Source organism: Rissa tridactyla, chromosome 1, assembly GCF_028500815.1.
Source record: "Rissa tridactyla isolate bRisTri1 chromosome 1, bRisTri1.patW.cur.20221130, whole genome shotgun sequence".
Lineage (NCBI taxonomy): Eukaryota > Metazoa > Chordata > Aves > Charadriiformes > Laridae > Rissa > Rissa tridactyla.
In genome coordinates this window covers 78,378,095-78,402,048 of record NC_071466.1, presented here as the reverse complement: position 1 = coordinate 78,402,048, position 23,954 = coordinate 78,378,095, and the positions used below count along the sequence as shown (strand labels likewise).

The 23,954-nt window shown below is 41.4% G+C and overlaps 1 protein-coding gene across 1 annotated transcript in view; it reads right to left on the bottom strand.

The window, feature by feature from the left end:
- Positions 1-4,056: 4,056 nt before the first annotated feature.
- CD99 (CD99 molecule (Xg blood group)) overlaps positions 4,057-23,954 on the bottom strand; it is a 32,479-nt gene continuing 12,581 nt past the window's right edge. The window contains exons 2-11 of the mRNA XM_054214831.1: positions 16,630-16,665; positions 16,224-16,274; positions 15,700-15,732; positions 13,304-13,345; positions 13,105-13,146; positions 11,555-11,626; positions 10,203-10,244; positions 9,571-9,681; positions 8,675-8,731; positions 4,057-5,957 (exon numbers count right to left, since the gene is read on the bottom strand). Of these exons, the coding sequence (XP_054070806.1) occupies positions 5,932-5,957; positions 8,675-8,731; positions 9,571-9,681; positions 10,203-10,244; positions 11,555-11,626; positions 13,105-13,146; positions 13,304-13,345; positions 15,700-15,732; positions 16,224-16,274; positions 16,630-16,665 (512 nt within the window). The 3' untranslated portion in view covers positions 4,057-5,931. The remainder of the gene's footprint in view (positions 5,958-8,674; positions 8,732-9,570; positions 9,682-10,202; positions 10,245-11,554; positions 11,627-13,104; positions 13,147-13,303; positions 13,346-15,699; positions 15,733-16,223; positions 16,275-16,629; positions 16,666-23,954) is intronic.

Here is a 23,954-nt window from a genome sequence, read left to right as displayed (position 1 = left end):
AGGGAAAGCCAACCTGTTTGACATCCTTCGCCTTCAAAGCGGGGCGTGGTGGCGGGGGAGCTCAGGCAGCTTCTGAGAGGAGACCGGCCTTCTCTGCAGCGTACTTGAAAACAATCTCTCAGGTATAGTCTGTCCTCAAAGCCCTGCTTCCCCACTCGGTTTTTGGCTGGGCAACAGTTGCTGGTAAAGGCAATCCTGTCACAGTCCTAACCCCTCACTAAAGGGGAGACCAAGAATCTGTTTTGGGAAAAATCTACAGCAGGATGACGCCCCCCTCTAATTTCATAAACTTAAAATACGATATCAGACTACTGAGCTGAAGCATGCTCAGCTCCCTGGCGGATGTTTATTTTCACAAGGTAAACCTTGTCTGACTTTTTCCATTGATCTAGATATATTTTTAAATATAAATATCCATACATATCCTACATGGTGAGAGACCTCAGAGAGTGCCAAGCGTGAGAACACAAAGCTTCGGAAAACGAACAAAAATTGTGCATGCACCCATCCACGAACATTATTAAAAATCACTGATGTGATTTAAATCCAGCTTTTTCATAGCCTCTCCCTCTCTCCAGCAGACACGTATTGCCAGCACACTTGCCTGTTGACCTGGACTGCCACCGTCACACTGGCGCCCGGCGCCAGCAAAGAGACTGGTGTGCGTCCTGCCTTTTGCCGGGGGTTAAGCTGCAGGCGTTTTTGTCAACACCGTGTTGACTAGTGCAGCAAACGCTCTTGCTGCCACAAATGGATGACCTGTGCCCTTTTGGTGCTGCTGGGTGATCCAGTCCGATGCGGGGGTGATCCAGTCTGATGCGGGGCATGGGCTGGCCCCAGGCGCATCTCTGCTGAGCTACCTAGAACACGTGACACAGCGTATACGCTGAATTCATGCTTTTATGCCAACTACAAGAAAACTGACGCAACAACATAAACTGGACTGATAGAAACCCGGTGGTATTGGACCTTCAAGAAGATTGATGTTCAGGTAGGGCAGCTTCCCTGCCCCCCCCACCCAAACCTGAACCAGCAGAATGGTTTATAAGGGCCTGGCTTATTGTATCACACGGCTTAACTATTTTTAAGATAGTAATAGAAGTTCTAAAGCTCAATTCATGTATCATCATTCTCCTTGTCAGGGCCAATTGCGCAATCTCAGAAGAGTTAAGGACATTTAGGTTTAAGAGGTGACTTTGTCAGCCAGGGAAAACAAGAATTATACCATGTCATGAGCAATCTCATAAGTCCACTGTTTATTTTTTTTCCAGAATAACAAAAGCAGGCACACATGTGCTAATCTTCATATCAGTGATGAACTTGCCTGAGGGGAACAAGAAAGTTAGCACGGTTACATACTAGTCCCAGGCAAGTCCAAGCAGCTCACGAACGTTCAGTAGCTTCACTTCAAAACAGTTGATCTTGTACGTGAAGACTTCCCAAAATGCGTTACCGCGCCTGTCTGCTGGTACTCCTTTGGGATACTGAACGTTCTTAAGTTTGAAGATGATGCACCCCTTGCCTAGTTCCTCTGAAGCCAGCTACTGCTCCGTCTAGCTAAATAAAAACGATATGAAGGCAGCACTGGATGGGCAAACTGAAGGAGCGGACCTAGAATTGGAGTCGGGATGTCTCAAATACTTACCCCGCTTCTGTTCTTGGGGCACTGCAGGAACTTCTTAATCTCGGCTCCCTCCGTTGAAGACATGCAAGTGATTGCCCAAGATACCAAGTAAACAATATTATATATTAAAAAACAAATGTAAGGCCTTACACCTGACCATAAACTGCAGTTTTATCACTTTGAGAAATAACTGACTCATCTTTTTCCACTTAAAGGGAAAATAAAGTTCTGTCTAATATTCACCTGACAAGGCAGATGACTTGCCTAATTTTTTCACTTGTTCTTTCAAGAAACACCCCATATATTTAAGAAATAGCAAATGGGTGGAGAATCAGAGCCAGTGTGTCTGTCTGTTCTCTACACCACGTACTTTTAGCCCATCAGGCCTCTTTCAGATGAGACATGCTAAAAGAGAAGAGGACAGTCACAACTCACCACAGTTGCAGTGCCATCCTTCCCGCGGGCAGAAGTTAGACATTGCTCTCTTTGGCACGGGTGACCTGCTGTATGAGTCTATCGGGGATGAAAGAACCAAATTATACACCAGAACTACTGGGGAATGCCACTCATATCCTACAGTATGCATCTTTTGTCATAAAAATTGAAGAATTTTAATTAAAATACTAAAATATCTGGTAATATTAGCCATTAATTTAAATATAAGCCAAATATGCAAGTGAATCAGTGATACAATTTCTCAGCAATGGAAGAATACAATCACTACAAGCTAGTTATAATTTCGATGGTTTCTCACAAGCAGATGGAGGAAGAAGCATTTCAGTATTTTATCCTTGTGGTTCTTAAAGTACTCCAAATGTAAGGGTTTGGAAAAAAGTGTATTTTTGCGCCATTCAAGTACTTTTCCTATTCCTAATCATCTCTTCACTTTCTTTCAAATGTGTCTTTTATATCTATATAATAGAAAAGAGGGAAAAGAAAATAATCTTTTCAGTTTATGAAAAGGTTACGGTTTGTTTCATAATCTTGTCAAGTGAAAAACACACAGAATAGTACAGTTTAGATAGCGGCCTAAAATAATTAGCAAGAAAAATAGTGAAATGCGCAATTGGGACGGTAATTCAGCCCAAAGTACACTGAAAGCTGAGTGCACTAAAGAGTTTTCCTTAGCATTCAAAATCTGGCACAGATATTGAAATGAGCATGAATAGGAGCTACAGTAAAAAGCTGCCAAATTTTACGCTTAAGAATCGCCTGCTTTCATTTCCACAGCCCGCTTCGTTTGTTTGGATAAGTTTAGGTAAGTATTTGAAATGGACATCACATTTGAAAACCTTCAAAACATTTTTCAAGCAGACCCTTTCGCTGATAGCTAGCACGAATTAAACTGCCACGGTGGCTCCCTTGTAGAAGCTAAAGTGACGTGATACTCTCTACAAGAAGATCCTGCTTTGCTCTTTTTCCTCCTATTACTGAAGGGAACTCCTCCTCTTCCTCCTCAAAGGAGGCAGACTGGAGAAAAACCAGGACTGAAGAGGGTGTGCCACAGGACGGGGACAGAGTTCTTTGTTGCCATCCGTTTAATCTCAGCTTAATGGTGAAGGTACCTCAACAGGTCTGAATGTGCAGTTTTGGCCTGGAAAAGACAGTAATTTTTCCTCCCGCTGCACAGTCTGATCAAAACCTGTATGGAAACTAGAACGTTAATTCCCAAGTTGGGATCTCAAAGTCACTGACAGCCCCTAAGGCCACGATGAGCAGCTGGTCCATGGGAGATAACCATAAAAATACTTCAGTAGGGCGATGAATAACTGTTAACTGATAATGTTTCTTGACCCAATGAACATGAGCAATAATGAATTTGGGTATTTAATTAAGCAACACAAGAGCAGTTGAGCTAGGAAGGCACAAGATCAAGTCTCAATGGGCAGTGAGGCAAATAGCAACATAGCAATTAATACCCTGGTAACTGAAAAATAAGTGAATTGCTGCGTCTTATCGATGGCTAAGTAACAGAAACCCATAAATTGGCAGTTTCTTGCTCACTATACAAGAACAACCTGAAATTTCAAGCCTTCTCTTAACGTTTTCTTCCTAGGTGGCAGCAGCCAGTCTTTCTTCCCCCTCAACACAAAGACCGTTAAGTTTGCCCATACTAAGCCTTCTATTGCGGTGCATATTTTCAGTAGATTCTGTGTTGCCAAATCCAGTTGTTCTTCCTCAAAAGCCATGCCTGTCCTTCACAGCGACAGACGTCTTCTCCGCACTCCGCATTGGTAAGCACCCTGTGAAAGTAGCTCACAGTTTTGTTGCTACTGGCCAACCTCCTTCTAAAATGATCAAAATGTCTGTGAGAAATAAACCCGAACTGCTGATGGAGCAGGAAGACAAACTCCCTTTGAAGGCTGCTTCCCTGGTAAAGCACCAAGATTTCTGTATTTCTAGAGCTACTGAAAAGGAAAAATACACAAACATTTTATTTTTTTTTCAGTATAATTTATTTTTAGAAAAATCACAATGTTGATAGGAGGTTTTAATAAGTAATTTTTAAGGCTTGCAAAAGCGGAAAAAAGGATTTAAGAGTCTGGTTAGCTAAAAGCTAGTTTGAGCTTCCCTTGCCATTCTATCCCTAACAAACGCTGCCTTATTTCTGTTTTCTCTACGCTTGGCATTGATACGAGATACCTGTTTATTCATGCAGGTAAGTAGTCATTTCATTTCTTTGTATTTACAGAGATCAAATGTTTATATAAAAATCAATTTTCCACCCTCAAACACGCTTAAAGGTTTTAGCACTTTTATACTAAAAGCAGAAGTTGGGCAAAAAGAGGTTTACAAATTAATTCCATAACAAAATACTAAAATCTATGCAAGCTTTGTTGCAAGCTCAGAAACATGTACAAGAAATTCTTAAATGAATTATCCTTGGCATACATTCATATTTGAATGCACAGAGATATTTACATGTTTAATATCCAAATTTATAATGACTTCTAAGATGTTCCATGAAATGCCATCTTTCTGTAGAACTTTGCCAGGTGGCTTGAAGCACATTAGTAAGACATACTGTAAAATTGCATGAAAATTGGAAACAATTAGAATGAAAGCCAAAAGAACCGGTCAGACTATTCCTTCCAGATAGAACTAATTATTATTTCAGACTTAGTCCTTTAACTGTTATGAGCTGCAGTTTTCCATGTTTCCACAGATCCTTGAAACCTTCCTGTGGCTTTCAAGAGCCACAGCAAAGCTTAGAAGTGCTTTCAGTTGAGGATGGTCCTCAACCCAATGGCGATCCTTCACAAATCCAAAAGCATTCTTTACACGTATGCCATTTATACCGTTCAATGGATGCTTGTGGAGTGAGGCTGGGTTGTTCTGGTCGGTCTTGCTATTATGTACTTTCAAATTGTAGTACTGTGTTTAAGTGTTTACGATAAGCCCTCCAAATTTAAAATATCACCTTATTTTCTTTTAAATCTTTGGTTATGGAACTCTGAAAATGTTAATTCACACTCCCCAATACTTCATCCACAACTGTTCAGACAACTGCCAAACATCAATCTCACCAGACGTATAAAATCCAATTACAGTTCTGATTTGCAAATCAGGCTTTTTCACATCTGACCAGCTCAGTACTCGCTAAGCAGGAAGAGCCAGAAAGGATGAAGGGTCTGTGTGCACTAGTTTGGGTGTTCCGCACTAGGTTGGGGCATTCTGAATCTGTACCAGACAGATGCAATGAAAAAAATGCAAAAACAGAACTCTGAATTTTTGTCTCAGATGCTCAAGAACAAGTATCTCTTCCCTGGTGGCTGACCCAGGCAGCTACACAGATTGTACCAGCAGCACCCACACCCGGATCCATTATCCGCACGCAGTGAGCCATTTGCTTTCAGGTGCCCACACCACACACCAAGTTGTTTGGTTGGTACACTCACTGCGTACAGGATATTAAAACAAATGTCTGCACTGCCTGAAAGCAATGGTGTAACAAAACATTAATTGCTTATTGTTTTTAGAGAAGTAAGGAAAAGTTTAACATACTGAATGCGCTTGAGACACACCCATTTGTCCAGGAAAGAATGTGAAGGCACAACATATTTCTACTCTCCTGTCATTAAGGCCGTATACTGGTGTGCAACAATGCTTCACAGGGCTAACCATACAGAAGTGCTCCGGTCTAAGTCACATTCCCAGAGGTGTTTCAAACAAGAACTGTTTTCTCATGCAACTTCAGACTCTGCTTTTTTTATTATGCTTTTTTTGTTTCCTTTTTTTTCTTTCAGGCAGAATGCAGGCTCTCTATCCAGTTTCAATGGTCTGTTCTTCATCACGTTTTCTTTACTTTAGTTCTCCAGAAGCGTGCGCTGAACTAAAAAGTGAAAAAACAACTCAAGATTAGTACAAGGTAGGATACATTTTAAGTTATGTATTACTATGTAGCAGTATATGTGGACAAAAGACATTTTCGGTAGGCATTTGAAACTGTGGCATAAATTCAGGTAAGCAGACGCTTGATTCTGTGTAGCCAGCACCCTGCATACCAAGGGATATTACAGCCCAGATTTCTCGCTCAAATAACGACATCCTATTAGATCTGCGTAGCCATCTACACTTTCTGCAGTTTCAGACTTTCATTTTTGCAACCACAAAACTGCAATGGAGTACAGCCTGCGTAGCTGATGAAAAAAGCAGGTTATTGAAAGAAAAGTGCTAGCCTAGGTTATCTACATTTTCAGGAAGTCAAAAATAAGCCTACATAAAATTTGAAAAGCTCAAACCTGTTCTGCCATGCCATCTGACCTGGCTTAATGCAAGACTGCTTCTAACTAAAAGCTACGTAAGGTACATACACACTGTATTACCAAAAGCAAAGCTAATGTCTGCTGACTCCCAGAACTTAGATCAGGAGTAGCACCATGCTGACCATGGTGGCCCAGCTTCTTGTCTCAAAACATGCTCATCCTTGCCTGAAAAATATAACAAAGGTATGAAATTTGGGATAAACATGGCATCAATGTGTAGGCAGGAGTAATCACTTATGATTATTGTTATCAATACAGGCTGGGGGATGACGTGATAGAGAGCAGCCCTGCGGAAAAGGACTTGGGGTTACTGGTGGATGAAAAGCTGGACATGAGCCAACTATGTGTGCTTGCAGTCCAGAAGGCCAATTGCATCCTGGGCTGCATCAAAAGGACCGTGTCCAGCAGATCCAGAGAGGTGATTCTCCCCCTCTACTCTGCTCTCGTGAGACCCCATCTGGAGTACTGTGTCCAGCTTTGGAGCCCTCAGCACAAGGAGGACAGGGACCTGTTGGAGCGGGTCCAGAGGAAGGCCACGAAGATGATCAAAGGGCTGGAGCACCTCTCCTATGAGGACAGGCTGAGAGAGTTGGGGTTGTTCAGCCTGGAGAAGAGAAGGCTCTGGGGAGACCTTATAGCAGCCTTCCAATACCTGAAGGGGGCCTACAGGAAAGCTGGGGAGAGGCTGTTTGCAAGGGCATGTAGCGATAGGACGAGGGGCAATGGTTTTAAACTAGAGCAGGGTAGGTTTAGATTAGACATTAGGAAGAAGTTCTTTACAGTGAGGGTGGTGAGACACAGGAACAGGTTGCCCAGAGAGGTGGTGGAGGCCCCATCCCTGGAGAAATTCAAGGCCAGGCTTGATGAGGCTCTGAGCAATCTGATCTAGTTGAAGATGCCCCTGCTTACTGCAGGGGGGTTGGACTAGAGGATGTTTAGAGGTCCCTTCCAACCCAACACATTCTATGATTCTACGATAACATCACAGGTTTGACTTTTTTGATTAAAATAAAAGTATGTCACCTGACGCATTTGACGCCTGAGTTCTGCTGAATCTTGGCCAAAATTTTAGCATATCCTGACTCCAACCCACACGTTAACTGCCCTTTGGTAGAGGTCTTTGAACAATACTGCTTGCCTCACTAATGCATAGCTGAAACGAGGATACCTGCCTATCTCCAGTCCTGACTTCAACAGCCAATCATAAGAAAATGTTTTCTCCTTGAGAGTTCTACATAATTAACAGCTTAAAGGAAAAATGTTTATAATGAAGATCATGAGCCAGATGGAAGCTTTTAGCAAACTGATGAAATACCTGAAATAAATAAGGTATAATATTTTGTTTGTTAAATTACAAAAAAAACCACAACTATTTCTGCAGGTTATAGATTAAGCTCACAGAGGAACATATTGCAAATTTATACTGCTTTGAGATTTTAATATGCAGTGTTTCAAAGACACTCAACAAACCTCAGCATGAGGGTGTACTGATTCTTCCTTTGTTGACCAGTCACAAGGGCTATACTGTCACCTATGCTGTTTCCTCCAGATCTATCTATGGCTTTCCTGGAACTAATCACCTGTTCCATCAGCCAAGTACCCCCGACAACCATACCTGGAAGGTCAAGTTGTTAGGGTTTTTGTTGCTTTAAGACAGATCCATCTGCAGCTGTCACCATGGTAGAAAGATTTGTTATTTGATGATTCTTTCATACAAGAATCATTCTATGTTCACAACAGTGAATGTTTTAGTTACAAGAATATGCTGGGAAGTTCAGTCCTCCTTGCTTCCAGCGTAGTTTCATCTCTGCCCAAACACTATGAACATTTTTTAATATGCATTCTTGCAGAGTTCTATATAGGTTTACAATCCCAAAAGGTATGAGATTCCAATCAGACACAACATAACTAATAAAACACCTGTCAGCTAATTGCAGTTGTGTATCACACTAAAGGAGCAGGCTTGTGTTTTCATAACTGTCTTTAATAACACTTTTGCAGAGAAAATTCAGTTCTTTAGTTTCTGTAAGCTCCTGCATTTCAAGGACTACTCAAGGCAACAAACCAATCTGTTCAAAGAATAAAAAACCTAGAGAAGAGTGGCCATATTATCACAACTGAAATCTTAATTCTGTTCTAAGTTAGTTGTCATGGTAGTTAAAAAAAAAAATTAAACAAAACAAAACAGTGCAAGTAATTTTCTCCACTATGTTAGATGTCAACAAAGTGCGTTTAATAGGATCCCCACCAAAAAGTTGATCTTCCGTCTAGATTCTTCTCTTACCAGGTGGCTCAGATTGTGCTCCCCGATGGCTATCCATATTCACATTCTCTTCATCTGCTGGGAAACAAAGACGTTTAGCATTCAAATTCTCTTATCTTCAGAGCCGTTAATTAATAGAGATAATTTGAGAGAAGAAACAGCACTGAAAAAACTGGGCTACTGACAGTAGTTCAGTTTCCCTTGTGTTGCCGCATGTTAACTTTAATATGCATGGTAGATGTTACCCAGTTTCCAAACTTCCCAAAATACAATCCAGCCAGTGCCTGGCTGGATTGCTGCTCTATCGTCTCCCTTCACCAACCAGCCAGAAAGACAAGAAAAGGCAAAAACAAAGCTTCTGCCCCACCTATTGCCCACAGTATTCCCCAAGTTTTATGATTCAAGTTCTATCTTATTTAGGTGGAATGGAAGTTGATAGCAAGCAACAGAAAACTGCAGAAGAAAGAATTATTTGGGGATGAACATCTGTGTAGCTGTCAGAAAGCTCATATGTAGGCAAGCACCTCGTGAAAACACAAAGACAAGATTTACAAAATTAGAAATGACAACATATTTTCCATCATGAGAAGAGTCTCTAATCCCCAACCTCCAGTCAGTTTTCCTTAATGATACGTTTTCTTCCAGTCTCTCCTTCCCACTCTTTAGCAAGAAGTGCTTGTATTTTAAGAGCCGCAAAGCCTTAAGTCTGTCTGCTTGTGAAAATCTAAAAATTTTGAGCAAGGCATTCTTCAGACACCCTGTCTTAGATGACTAGTAAGAGAGGTTACCCTCTGTGAACACAAATTCACTGTGCTATTAAAGCTACCTTATGCGTAAGATCAATTTCTAGCCCCCATATAAATACAAACCCACATCTCTTTAGACAGTAGAAAACAAAAATAATTTAGAATTCTTACCGCTTTGTTTGAAACAGAGTTTCTTCTTCTGGTAAGCAATGAAACTAGATACTGCTCCAACTACAGTAGCAAACACAGCGCTTATGATTCCAGCTATTGCTCCCTCAGAAACTGAAAAAAGAGGTTTGTATAAATTTCTCAGAATTGAAAGCAATGTTCAAACTTGTATTGTCTCAAAGTAAATTTTGTGAACGCTTCCAAAAAACAATGAACTGAAATTATTACATGGAACTGTAGCAATCAACTCTTTCTGTCTTTGTGAATAATAAAAATTTAATCCTCTAATTTTATAACCATTGATTTCTTAGCAACGTCTATTGTTAAACAACTTAAGCATGCATGTTGTAAGTTCCACCAATTAAAAAAAGGTACACTTTCACAGCCAAATCCAAGTCGTACGCATGCAATCACTACACCAGTATCTTTGAGACTTTAACACTTTTGAATCATTTGCAACATAGAGATTTTAAAGAATTATGAATGCAGCGCTTGAAAGTAAGAATTCTAGATTCCATGAAAGTTTTTAAGCTGAAACCCACTACCAGCAGTGACCATCCTAGCAGAATACTAGCAATATAGAAAAAGCCAAAAAACAAGCTTCAGACATGCAGAAACCACCATAATTTTTTTACCGTTAGCTGTTTCACCATTATTTGGACTTGGGCCCTTTCGTTCTGTAAAAATGAACGAAAGGTTTAGATTTTACATTTCTAAAGAACAGTCGTATCCTAATTGACAATCTTTTTGTCAATTAATCATGCAAAATTACAACCACCTATGATATCTATGCAGCGCTAAGCTCTCTGGCACTCAAACTTTGTATTTTCCAAGCACAGCTCATAGTGATGCCAACTTCAGCCTTGGGTGCTCAGCACTTCTACAAAATGAGCACAGCGCCCCTGCTAAATCTGGTTTAATGAACTCACCCACCACCACCGAATACTCAGTGGAGAGGAACAGCATATGATTTCAGAGTAGCATTCAATTGTATTTCCATGGAACCAATTATCTTTTCCTAAAATCCCAGCCTCATTTACTAAATATTATTGCAATTCTTTTAGCAAACGAGATGGAGTTCCATAAATACTATCCTTATTCGGCACTATGCAACTTGCACCACTGAAGCAGGAACCTCTGCAGATGGAAATACAGCACAAGTCGCAACAGATGCTTCTTGCCCCTGCCAAGTTTCAAGTTACTGCCCCAAAGGAACCTTGGAAGGTGAAAGATTCCCAAAAAATTAGCATCAGTAATCTCCGTCTGGGACAACTCTCTGAAGAAGTCAGTAACCAGCAGCACATCTCAACATCACATCAAGATACTTAACCTAACTGACCTGGAAATAGTAAAGTTGCAGTAATGCACACAGGGACAACTAACCCCATCCTAATGATGGCCATTACTGCAGCTTGGTCCCCATGACCACCCCTGTACTGAGCTGCGCCGTAACAATTAGACATGGCAGATTACTCAAAACAAATTTTGTTTTTATACTGCTCAGTTTACATATAACCTACATCACTTGGAAGTCTAAGGATCAATTCATCCTGTGGGACAGATGAAATCTTTGAGAACGCAAGGCGGGCCCTCTTCTGGCCCACCCTTGGACTTCCTAACCACAAGAACTAAAAGAAACTGAGAGCATGTCACAGAAGATCTGAAAATAACACCTGGATGACTTTAAAAAATATACTTGTGGTGAATTTTAAAGTAAGTACCACATTCGCATCTCAGTTTTAAAACCCATCTTTCTTAGAATAACAGCGAAAAATCACTGAAGGTTCCCAGACCAGTTTTAGCTCTCAATTATCTGGGTTTTTTTGGCAGAGACAGAACACATTGCTTTTGAAGTATGCTCTTAAGTTTCAGACACCGGAACCAAAGGTGTTACAAGTTAGACTGTGTTAACCAGCTTGTGAGCAAGCTTTTATCAAAAGCTCAGGCAGCCCATAGGATCAATATGAAGCACAACCTACTATCTTACCATTGCTGCCACTACCACCGCCACCTCCCTTTGGTAAACTGCCATCAGACAGATCTGAATCATCAAAGTTGCCTATAAAAAAGTAAAAATAATGTTATCTTACATGTTTTAAGTTCAGTGAAAAGACACCTCAAGGCACATAAGGACATGGACGTTTTCTCTAGATCGTTCAGCTGAGTTGGTGGTGGTTTTAGGCTCAGCGTCATAGTCACAACACATTCATGTTTCAAAAGCCCTCCCAACCTCAAGCCCCTTGACGTCGGTACTGTACAGTTTGACAGCAGCACTGCTGCCTCTGGACTTCCTGAACAACTGAGAGAAGGCAGTGTCCAAGAGCAGGCAGTACTGCACAAGTCATAGGCTAAGCAAGCAAGAAGCCCTCTAAGCTAGTTAATGGAACGGCCCGAATCTCACTGTCCTGTTAATGCACAGAAAGGACGGGGACAGGAAAGGACCTTTTCTTTTCAAGGCTACAGCCATGAATATTTCCTCAGAGTTGGGTTTCTGAGTCACAACCAGTCTTTTGAACCTCTACAACACAGTAGCTAAAGGGGAGGAAAAAAAAAAACAAAACAAATGTTCAACATGTCATAGTCCAGTGGCTGCAATATTTGCCTGACAATGGAAAGATCCAAACATAATTCCCTCCTCTGATTTACTGCAGGACATTGAACCAGTCCCTCTCCATTTCCACTGGACCCTACCTCACGGGGCCCCTTTCCCTCTGCTGCCAAATCAATCTTTAGTTTATGCAGAGCAAGTCTGTTTCAAGCACCAAAACTGAAAGCACTGCATAAGAGGATGTTTTAGTTGGGTGGCAAAAGCACCGTACTGAGGCATGCAAGACCTCAGAATTCAAGTATCTGCCGCAAATTAGGCAGGAGAAGGAACAAGAACCAAGGTTTGTGTTTCAGTTAGGGACTCCTTACTACCGCATTCCTGGATAATGGCATCATCACAGCCGCATCCATCTAAATCTGTTTTCTCTGAGTTAGGCAAAGACAGAGAAGACCTCTATAGCACAACAGGCAGGGAAGGACATGTATTTTAAGCCTACCTTTCAAAAAGAAAAGAATTTTATTTCTTAACTAGGGCCTTTAAAAGAAAAACTGAAAAAAATAACCCTTTAACTTTGAGTTTTACCTTCAATTTAGATGCCTTAAGAATACCGTTCACGGGTGGTTCCTACTGACTTTTTAGCACGACTAACAGGGATTCAGTTTGTAAAGATGAAAGGAATCAATCCAATACACAGGTGCTCCACCACAGACAGCCAAGAACAGCATTACCCCAAGCACACATACTCTGATCCATCCTTCCTCCTCCCCACACACTCCTGCTTTTAAGTGAAAGCGACTCAACAGGTCTGTTATGGAATTTCAAGACTGCTGCAAAGCTTATTTGCAAGACAATTTTTCCTCAATCCTCAGTGTTTATCCAGTGCAACATCTGACATACATAGCAGCCAACTAACGAGGAGTAAGTATTAGAAGTTTAACTGAGATAGTAAAACCACATCAAGATTGAAGAGTTTATGCTAGAAGCCTTACCACTGTCTCTAGGGTTTGCAGGTGGACCTTGCTTGGGGTTATCTACACACAAAAGAGAAATTCGGAAAAAAAAAAAAAAAAAAACAGAAAAGGGTTAAGATATCAAAAGCAGACTACAATACAGTAACTTTGAAAGGGAATAGGAATGATTAACAAATACTTTTGTACTGTTCAGAAATTCCTGTTAGGTTAGTCTTACCAGTGTCTCTAGGATTTGCAGGCGGACCTGGCTTGGGGTCATCTGTAGGCAAACGGAGTTAGAATAAAGTAAGCAAAGTTACTAGTGTGAAGAGACCAAAAGCAGAGCATATAGCGACCTTGAAAGACTATCTGACCTAAAAAATGTTATCAAATCTTCCCTGTGACATATTCCTTTCCTTTCATTCACTAGTGCTGTATTGGTTTGGTTATTTTAGGTTAAACGTTGTATTTTAATGCAATTAACAGTGTTTCTGCTACATTAGCCTGTATGTCAGACCCTTGTTATAACTGAGCATATACAGAAGAACTCAAGTGTTATGCAGCATTTTAGTTTGCGTATCTGATTTCAAACACTGAACTACTTTAAATTTTTCTACCAGGTACAGATTACTTGGTTGTTTCCTCTTTTAAAACTGCCAGATTTTAATCAATAATAAAGGTTGGTACCTCACTTAGGAAAAAAAAATTAAGAAAACCCCAAACAGATACACACAACAGAACTACAAATATGGTCCCCAGAGTGACACCTCATTTAGCTCGCCACAAAATCGGAAAATGAGTGATCTTAGTAATTATTTTTGTACTGTTTGGTCACACTCTTTGTCACTCACACCAAATTAACACATCAGCATTGGTTTTCTAAAACTGTGTTTTTACCAACAGCTGAACCAATCCAGCGGCCCATTTCTTCTCTGTGCTACTTCACCTTGATGTTGCGTGGTCTTGCCTCCTCCCAGCTCTAGCACTAGTCATAGAATCATAGAATTGCTGAGGTTGGAAGGGACCTTTAAGATCATCACGTCCAACCACTAACGTACCCTGACAAAAACCACTTCTAAACCATGTCCCTAAGTGCCCCATCTACCCTTTTTTTAAACACCTCCAGGGACAGTGAATCCACCACCTCCCTGGGCAGCCTATTCCAATGTTTAATAACCCTTTCAGTGAAAAAATGTTTCCTAATATCCAATCTAAACCTCCCCTGACATAACTTGAACCCATTTCCTCTTGTCCTATCACTTGTCACCAGGGAGAAGAGGTCAGCCCCCATCTCTCTACAACCTCCTTTCAGGTAGTTGTAGAGGGAGATAAGGTCTCCCCTCAGCCTCCTCTTCTCCAGGCTAAACAACCCCAGCTCCCTCAGTCGTTCCTCATAAGGTTTGTCCTCCAGACCCCTCACCAGCTTTGTAGCCCTTCTCTGGACACATTCCAACACCTCAATGCCCCTCTTGTAGTGAGGGGCCCAAAACTGAACGCAGTACTCGAGGTGGGGCCTCACCAGTGCCGAGTACAGGGGGATGATCACTTCCCTAGTCCGGCTCACCACACTATTCCTGATACAGGCTAGGATGCTGTTGGCCTTCTTGGCCACCTGGGCACACTGCTGGCTCATATTCAGCCGGCTGTCCACCAACACCCCCAGGTCCTTTTCTGCCTGGCAGCTTTTGAGCCACTCTGCCCCAGTCCTGTAGCGCTGCATGGGGTTGTTGTGACCCAAGTCCAGGACCCGGCACTTGGCCTTGTTGAACCTCATACCATTGGCCTCAGCCCATCGGTCCAGCCTGTCCAGATCCCTCTGCAGAGCCAACCTCCCCTCAAGCAGATCAACACGCCCACCTAGTTCAGTGTCAGATCAAGTCTCCTTAGCCTCTCTGCACGCTCAAAGTAAAGATGCAGGCACCTCCAGGGCACAGTTCTAAGACCCCAACTTAGGCTTTCCATCCTATAAAGGATCCTCTCTCTTCACTGGTTCATTCAGCCAATTGTTTCTCGATTAGCCAACTCTGTTTTCGAAATTGTCAGCAGTTGGAAACAGACTGCTTTAAGAGAGACAAAACTTCAAAGGGCTAAATCAGAGCAGCAATCAGCGCTGCTGTCCTACAGCTGTACGCCCTGTGTTAGGAAAGCTGTCCTTACTGCAACAGCTCTAGTGATGGTACTTGAAAATCTGCCTAACTGGATGCACATTTTACTGCAATTTCTGCTGCTGCCCACACTGCCGGGCTGAAGCACATTAGAAAGAGTACCTTCCCTCATATTACTTCAAACAGATTAATGTTTGCTTGTGCTACTAAAATTACTTCCTGGAAAGTACTACTACTTCAGATTTAAAAACTACTTCCATAAGTAATAGTTTATGGAATTAGTGCCATCTAGTGAAGACACAGCAATGAAACAAGTAGGACTTGCCTAAGAAATTAGTGAAATACATACAGTTTTTGCCATCCAGACCCTTGAAAATTAAGGTAAATAATGTAACTAGACTGCAATTATTTTTATCTGAAGTCTGTTACCTTAATCAACTCAGTGCCCTTATTACATTTAGTTAATAAAGGACGGATGGACATTGTACCAAGTACCTCTGAGCAGTATCCTGGAAAACATGATACTTACCAGGATGAAGAGCATGTTCCAAGCTAAAATCATCTACAAAGAAGGAAATGAAATTTTAAATGTAATGCAAAAACTGAACTTGCTTTAGACTATTTTTACACAAAACGCTCCTCACAATGTTTTCACCAAGCATATAATGGCATGCTCATTCAACAGTGGCCCTTGGAAGAGCACCACAGAATTACCAAGCATTACCTGCCAACCTACATGCTGCTTTGGTGATCACAGGACATGTCAATGTCACCTTGCTCAAGGTGAGCAAGCTCAAAACATGCAGACTGAAAGCCAACAGAAGTGATTCTCATAGGGTCTTTAAGCTTGTGAAATCACAAAGTAAATTTGTGAAAGCACTAGAAGGCTCCAAAAAGCAGAAACCATTTTGCTACTAGGGAACTGCTTTCTTTTATAGAAATATCACATCTCTGTGTGCCACTACATTGAAAAATTCAGGCTCTCAAATTAGTATGTACAACTGCACTTGACTTTACAGTAAAGTCTTTGTCTTTGAGCCAATTAGATCTTACCAAAATCTGATGGTGGTGGCTTCCGAGATGGAAGAGGCTTCTCTGTAGTTTCTGTCAAGGACGGTTAGAAAAAAAAAGTTTAAATACCACTTAATACACTATTCAGAACATACATGAAGGACAAACATAAGCCTACGTCTACACAATGAAAAGCACAAGATGAAGTCTACACAGCAAGACATTTCCCCTTAAGAGGAATCCTTGAGTGTTCTCAAAGACAAATTTTAGTTCTACACGGTCAACATTTTGACATACCCATAGCTGAATTGTTCCACTGAGGTTTAAACAAACCCCAGTGAGCAAGGTGTCATGCTCGGTCACACGGTAATACTCAGAAATAAACAAGTCAAAAAAGAAGCTGCTATTTTCCCACCTGCCTCCCAATTTGCAAGAGTGTAATAATTACCAAGTGCATCTTCTAAGCTGAAGTCGTTATCATCGCCTGTAAAAGATGAAAGCAACAATAAGAAGATTGTTTTTTTCTTACTCAAAACCAACACTTATTACAGTCATAAACACATCTCTGATCTATCTTGAGGTATGTTTTCTGCTTCTTGCATCAAACTAAAAGAATAGTTTGAGTTAGAGCTGAAGACAGACTTTCTATTTCCCCAGACCACCATCCACATGTCTCTTGGAAAAAAAAGGAACAGCACGAAATACTGTCTCCATAGAAAGGATCTGGAGGGCCAGAACATATATTCCTACAGTCAATATAATGCACTTAATCCTTTATTCTTGACACTGCTATTGCCTGCTTTCTTAGTGGCATCCACAGCATGTTCTTTCCTAGCCTTCCTTCCATTGAACAACAAAATGAGCAAGGGCACAGCTCCAGTTCACAAGAATTTACAAGATTCAAGTGTGAAGAAGAGCCTTGGAGTGCAAAGGCCAGTATAAAGTTATATGACTGAATAATGGATTTCATACCTTGGCATTAAAAATTAATTTTCATGGTTTTATAGGACTTATCTTTTCCTCTAACAAACAGTAACAGTATAAAGGTGGTTAAGTTATTAACACAGATGATCCAGAGCAGTCTCTTCAACTTCTTAAAAGACAGCTAAATGCAGCTGTCACCACAATGAGCTCTCCACTCCAGGTAGATTAACCTTCATTTTCCACCCTTAGGAAAAGAACAGCGTCTCTTGCTGTATTAGGTCAGTTGCGAGAGCTACTGCTGCTTACCCAGCCAACTGCAAACACACTAACTCAATATATTCATGATACAAACTGGTTTCACAGCAGGAATACAGTAGTGCGATCTCAGCAGCAGAGGCTTGTAAGATAAATGAACAGCTAAAACAACTGCTTGGGATATTTCTGATAGTTCATCATTCCTGCTTTCACTGGAGCAGCATGGAAAAAGAAAGAGGCATGAAAGTAGATACCAGCTATTCAAGAAAAAGACATCCAAATATACTGCTTCAACCCCAAAGAAACTGGAAGACTTTTTCTAACTACTGAGTATCAAGCCAGACAGAATAGAAGTTAATTCTAATCAGAGATACCTTAATTCAGACATTACAGGCATAAAGCATTGATGCATCTGATTTTTCCTCTAAGAATGTAGCTACAGAAGAGGAATGAGAACTGGTCACTGCAAAGCAAGCAGCTGGAATGATTCAATATTCTGCAACCACAACTCTGTTTTCCAAGCACGCAGCAAGATGTCAGGCTCTTCTAACACATTACTTATCTCAATAATGGTAGCAGAAATGTTGGAACCTAGCTTATGAAACTCATTACAATAATCTATACTCTGAAGTGCCGGCAGTCTGCTTTCCCAGTAAAGACTGTGTGTTTCTCCACTGTTCATGACAAACTTTCGTATGTCTTTGAAGAACTTGCTTTTACAATTGTACTCGCTCAAGCTTAGTATAGGTGGATCCAACTAAACTAGAAGTTCAATTACTTAACCTGAAAGGAGAGAGGCTCAGTACCAGGGATTCAGCTGCTTCCAGGGAAGAAACAGAGATAAAGCTACAGAATCAGAATAAAGGTAGCATCAGGACCCAAGAAGAAAGAGTCAGTAAGAATATGCTGCACTCCCTACAGGTTTAAGGAGCACCCAGAGTAACCAAGTTTATGAGAGTTTTCTTAGTCTAAGCAAAGATAATTGCAAATAAAGCAGATATTATATTGTATATGCAGCATAATACAGCAGGTATTAATTAGCTCCTAAGGGCATGAGCAGGTTCAAGAATATTTCAGAAGTGTCTACACTGTTTTCCTTCCATGTCCATAGCTCAAAAACCAGGATCTCAAGACAGATCTGCAGCAGGCTGTCCCCAGTAACCTGCACAGTTTGTGTCAGATGGGGGAAAACCAGCAGGTAAAACAAAAGAGCAAACATAAGCTTTTGAAAAGCTGATGAGCTAGAGGGTATTCAAGTGAGCCAAGTAACTACGCAAATAGGAGTTCTTTGCAAAGACACATCACCGCTCCCAGACACTTACTGCTATGGTATTAGATTAGTCATATTTACATTCCACTGCGGAAACCGACACGAGCTTTGGAAAGTTTCTCCGTTAGTCACGTGTATGGCGACACACCAAGAAAGGAGGCTTGTGATTAATCACCACAAACATAACTTTCTGACTTGAGCAACAGACTGCTTGAATTTTGTTTTTCTACAACTGCTGGTGCTCTCCTCCTTCCTTCCCTCTCTCCCTTCCCAGGGCATCACAGAGTGCCACAGAGCCCGTGTGCTGCAGCTGGTCTTCCAGTTGTAGGCCTATGGACCAGGTGGCAGCGGTCAGCTTGTCCCTGTCCCACCGCTGGACACTACCTGCCACTCCATTAGTGGCTGACTAACTTACAATCATAGAATCATAGAAAATCTTGAGTTTGAAGGGACCCATAAGGATCATCAAGTCCAACTCCCTGCTCCTTACAGGACTGTCTGAAACTAAACAATATGACTAAGAGTGTCATCCAGATGATCCTTGAGCTCTGACAGGTTTGGTGCTGTGACCATTTCCCAGGGAAGCCTGTTCCAGTGGCTGACCACCTCTCTGTGAAGAATCTTTTCCTAATGTCCAACCTGAACTTCCCCTGATGCAGCTTCATTCCATTTCCTCGTGTCCTACCACTGGTCACCAGAGAGAGGAGATCAGCACCTCCTCCCCTGCTACCCCCTTTGAGGAAGTTGTAGACCATGATGAGGTCACCCCTCAGCTTTCTCTTCTCCAAGCTGAACAAAACAAGTGACTCAGCTGCTCCTCGTAAGTCTTATCCTCGAGGTCTTCCACCATCTTAGTCACCCTCCTCTGGACACACTCTAATAGTTTCATAGAATCATTTAGGTTACAAAAGACCCTTAAGATCATTGAGTCCAATTATTTGTTGTCCTTATATTGTGGTGCCCAAAACTGCATGCACTACTTGAAGTGGGGTCGCACCAGTGCAGTGTAGGGTGGGACAATCGCCTCCCTTGACCAGATAGGTATGCTGTGCTTGATGCACCCCAGGACAAGGCTGGCCCTTTTGGCTGCCAGGGCACACTGCTGACTCATGTTAAACTTGCCAACAACTCAAACCCCAAGGTCTGTTTCCACAGGGCTGCTCTCCAGCTTCCTGTCCCCCAGTTTGTACGTATAACCATGATTATCCCATCCCAGGTGCAGAATCCTGCACTTGCTCTTGTTAAATTTCTTACGGTTGGTGATTGCCCAAGTTGTGTCTGCCCTGCTGCCTAGCTGCTCGTTTTCATGAAATATGCAAAAATCTCAAGCTCAAGGAGGCCTCTCATCTCTGTAGAGTTTACACAAGGTTTGGCAGCCCTCTCGGAGTATGAGGATGCTGGTAGCCACAAGGGCATAAATTCTTGCACAATCAGGCAAAAAGCAGTTTCTCCAAATTCCAGCTGAGAAACTGGATTTTTATACTCCCATGTCTTGTACTCCTTCCCCTTGGGGGACTAAAACCAGGAGGAGGAAAAATATTCAACACCTAACCATAACAGAAACTAGAGAAAACACAGGAAGGCAAACACATTGAAACTTGTTCACGAAACACTAAATAACTGAGCAAAGCCATCACATCCCTTACAACTGCTTTTTAAGCTTACCAGCACTTGATTCCAATCCAGGTTTTGCCCCACCAGCATTAGTTACCTACAATAAAAGACTTCTGCTGCTCAGCTCACATTCTGACAGTTATTTTCCAGCATCTCCAAGAGGAGCAATTTAATCTCAAAAAGCCTGGCAGAAAGGTGACTTGGTTCTCCATACTTTGCTATAAGAACTGCCTTTCTAAAGTTTTAAATGGAGAACCTGGAACATGAAAAACAACTTGCTGCGGGTGGAGGAACGTACTCAAAACTGTACTACTCCTCTCAGCCAGGGCAGAGGTTTGCAGGAAACATCCCTCTGCGTCAGGCAATACAGATGGGATGTTTACTCCCACTGCCAAGCAGCAGTTTATAATTAGCCCTGCCTGGAGTCTCATGAAATTAAATCCCACACAGTTGGTTTCAAACCCTGTTCCTCCTATAAGCGCTCACCTATTGATGCTGCTTTTCAAGGCTGGTTTCTCTGCAGAGCAAGAGAAAACAAAACCTTTTTTTGTCGAGTTCTGTTCAGAAGAATGAAACCCTTTCCTGCCTAAAATAAATACAGCCTAAACACAAATAACAACTGTAAATCTGCCAAAAAAACAAAGATAATTTTTTACATCTGTGGAGTGTCTGCTTTCTGCACATCTGGAGTGTTCACTAATGTATCTGATGGGAATAAAGTCAGCAAAGTCTCCGCTGCAACCAATAAAAAGATTTATTTCCTCTTCAAAAAGATGCACAAGACTCCCCTCGTAACGATCATATTTATTTTTTTTACAGTGATCCAAAAGCTACTTCCCTGAAAAGTTACTTCATTTGCACCAATCATGAAATACAGTACAGAAAAAGTTACACAATTATGTGGCCCAATCTTTTTCTGATCTGATTGCTAGAAAACAGTTTCTAGACTAATCTGTGATTTATTTTAATATTTGAATTAGTAAGTATTCCTTACACCCAAAAGTGGCAATTTAATATTTTAAATAAACAAGGAAAAAAGCATACAAGGTCACAATTTGACTCAAAACTATTTACTTAAATAACTGTAGTCATGTGGGGGTTTTTTAACAGAACATGGTAAAACAAGTCATTCACTGGAGGAAAAAAAGCCAAACATATTTTGAAGCACAGTTTGGGTAATTCTGCTGGTCTGTTTCCCATGCACTGGACAACTTTTATTGCCTCTTTGAGCAGTAAAAAGTAGAAAATGGGAATCTTAACATTAGCTATAAGCAAGATTTGATGAAGGAATAAGAGCACAGAATAAATAGCTCTAAATCAGCAGAAAGCATACAGAAGAACTAAGTCAACCACAAAGCTAGAGAATTAACACGATGGCAACAGCCCGGTCAAATGCTGAGCTGCTTATCCAGAAATGAGAAGGGCTAAAAGTGAACTATGCAATTGTTACAAAAGGTCTAAGAACTCCTGTGAGTCCCTTCAATCAAGTAGTGAAGATAAAATCAAATATTTGGCAACTTAATCACAACCTGCCCAGTGACAAGTTGTGTAGCAGAGTTTGGTTGTTTTCTTACAGTTCATAATTCTACATATCCATAACCAACGTGACCACTTTCCCTCCAAGTAATGGTATGGAGGTTTGGTGATTCTCTTCTGGTTACAACCCTCGCTGGCAAACCAACATCAAACGGCAGAGCCACAGGTCCCAGATCTCCTCCTCAAGCTTAAAAGAGCTTCCAAAGCCCAGTCACTAATAGCAGCTTGGAAAGAGCTAAAGTATTTTCCATGCTTTGTGGAAAGTTGTTTCTTGCAGAGAGTACCTCCCCCACATATTCAAAATATTCAAAACCTGGCTAACCACAGTGCTGGACAACTCGCAGTGGCTGACTCTGCTGGAGCAGGGGATGGGACTGGAAGGTCTCCAGAGGTGTCTTCCAGCCTCAGCACCCTGTGGTTCTGTGACTTGGGCCACTTCTAGTCACTGGACTCAATTCCTTGTGCTACAGAACTCGTAACTGCAGATAAAATAAATCACTCTATCCCTCTGCAATTGTTTTTACAGATGCAAACTGAAATACACTGCTCTGTCTCATGAAGTCTCTAAGCAGAAACCTAAGCTACATTAACAAAGGCTGTTAGAAGAACATTTGAGTGACAGAAGCATGGCACTCGCATCAAGAAATGACAAGTTTAGGGCACATGGATAGGAAGTGGGAAGAGAGGAAAACGGTTTTGCAAAAAGGGTGGGTTATTTTCCTGATTCAAAAAGGATAGGAAAATTTAGAAAAATTAGGTGCTTTAATAAAGGTGCTGAATCCAGACGGCAACAAATAAAAAGATACTGGAGATCTTTATTTGATTTTTGTTCATTTCTTCTTACCTGTAACTTCAGAAGGGCCTGACCATGCTTCAAGACTCCAAACGCCATATACTATGCTTATTGCTATTTTACCCAAGTACTTGACCTTACCAAGCATAAATGTATTACTAAAATTAGTGTTTTAATGAAGTATTTTCTAAAAAGCAAATGCTAAGCTTCCTCATGTAAATTCAGTGACTAAAGCAAAATACAATCAGCAGACAGAAGCATAGTCTCATTTGCATTCAAGTGCAGGATACCCTTGACGAAGGCTGCAGGTGTTAGATTAAATATTGCCTAGCCTTACATTATTTAAAGCCTGCATGTTCGTACTTGTACCTGCAAGTGCTAGGCACACTGAAAGTTTCAACTTTCTAGGTAACTGCTCTTGAGTTCTTGGTACTCTTCCTTATAGTAGCCCTAAACCGCAGAGGCGTCACTCTGTGCATTAAGTATGGAGTGATGTCAGAAATGTCAGTCCCCAGCTGTGCAGTGTCACCCCACACGTGGGACCACCACTGCCATTGCCTTCTCTTGATTCAACACAGCACCTATGGAAGCCAGCCCTGTCCTCCTGCCCCTGGGGTAGGCAAGGAGCAACCCCTGCCCCTCTTCCCAAGTCTCAGGTGCCGGGGTAATCACCGTTCCCCCAGGGAGGTTCATGGAGCAGCCACAACAGACTGAGACACCTCTGCTCTTCCACCATTGCCTCTTCAGAGACCTGTGCCAGGGCTGGACCGGGAGCTCTGAAGCAGTCTTAGGAAACCCTGTTCTCAAATCTCACCAAGATCAAGCAGGCAGTGTGCACCTACTTTGCATTCAGACACTTTGGAAATTCTGTCTTGGCATAAGAAGTGTCAGTAGTTAATTTTTTATAAGCCTAAAAAACCAAAATCTTTTAAGAACATGTTGCTCACAGTCTACATATTCAAAGTTTAAGCTGTTTGATAGACAGGGCTTTAAGCTTTCACAAAGCCGACAAGCCTTACAGCTACTATTCACATAGCCTAAATTTCCATAACCAGGTGCATTCTTACCACAAGGCTCACATTTACTCTTGTTATGAAAGTTCCCTAACTATTGTATCAATCAGTCTTTATAGTATGAAAATGTATTAACTTTGTTAAGATATATTAATTCACATTATACATTGCAATGTAGTGAGATAGTGGAATTTTACTGGAGACTTTGGTATTGTTCATGCTTAAATAAAAGAAACCAAAGGACAGCTCAGCCCTGTAAATAAGGACTTTATTTTTTGGATGCTTAGAGCTGCCTGCAAAGGATAAAAGATACCCCTTGGACAGCCAAGATATTGCCAACATCCTAGCCCCTCTAACATCTTCTTGAA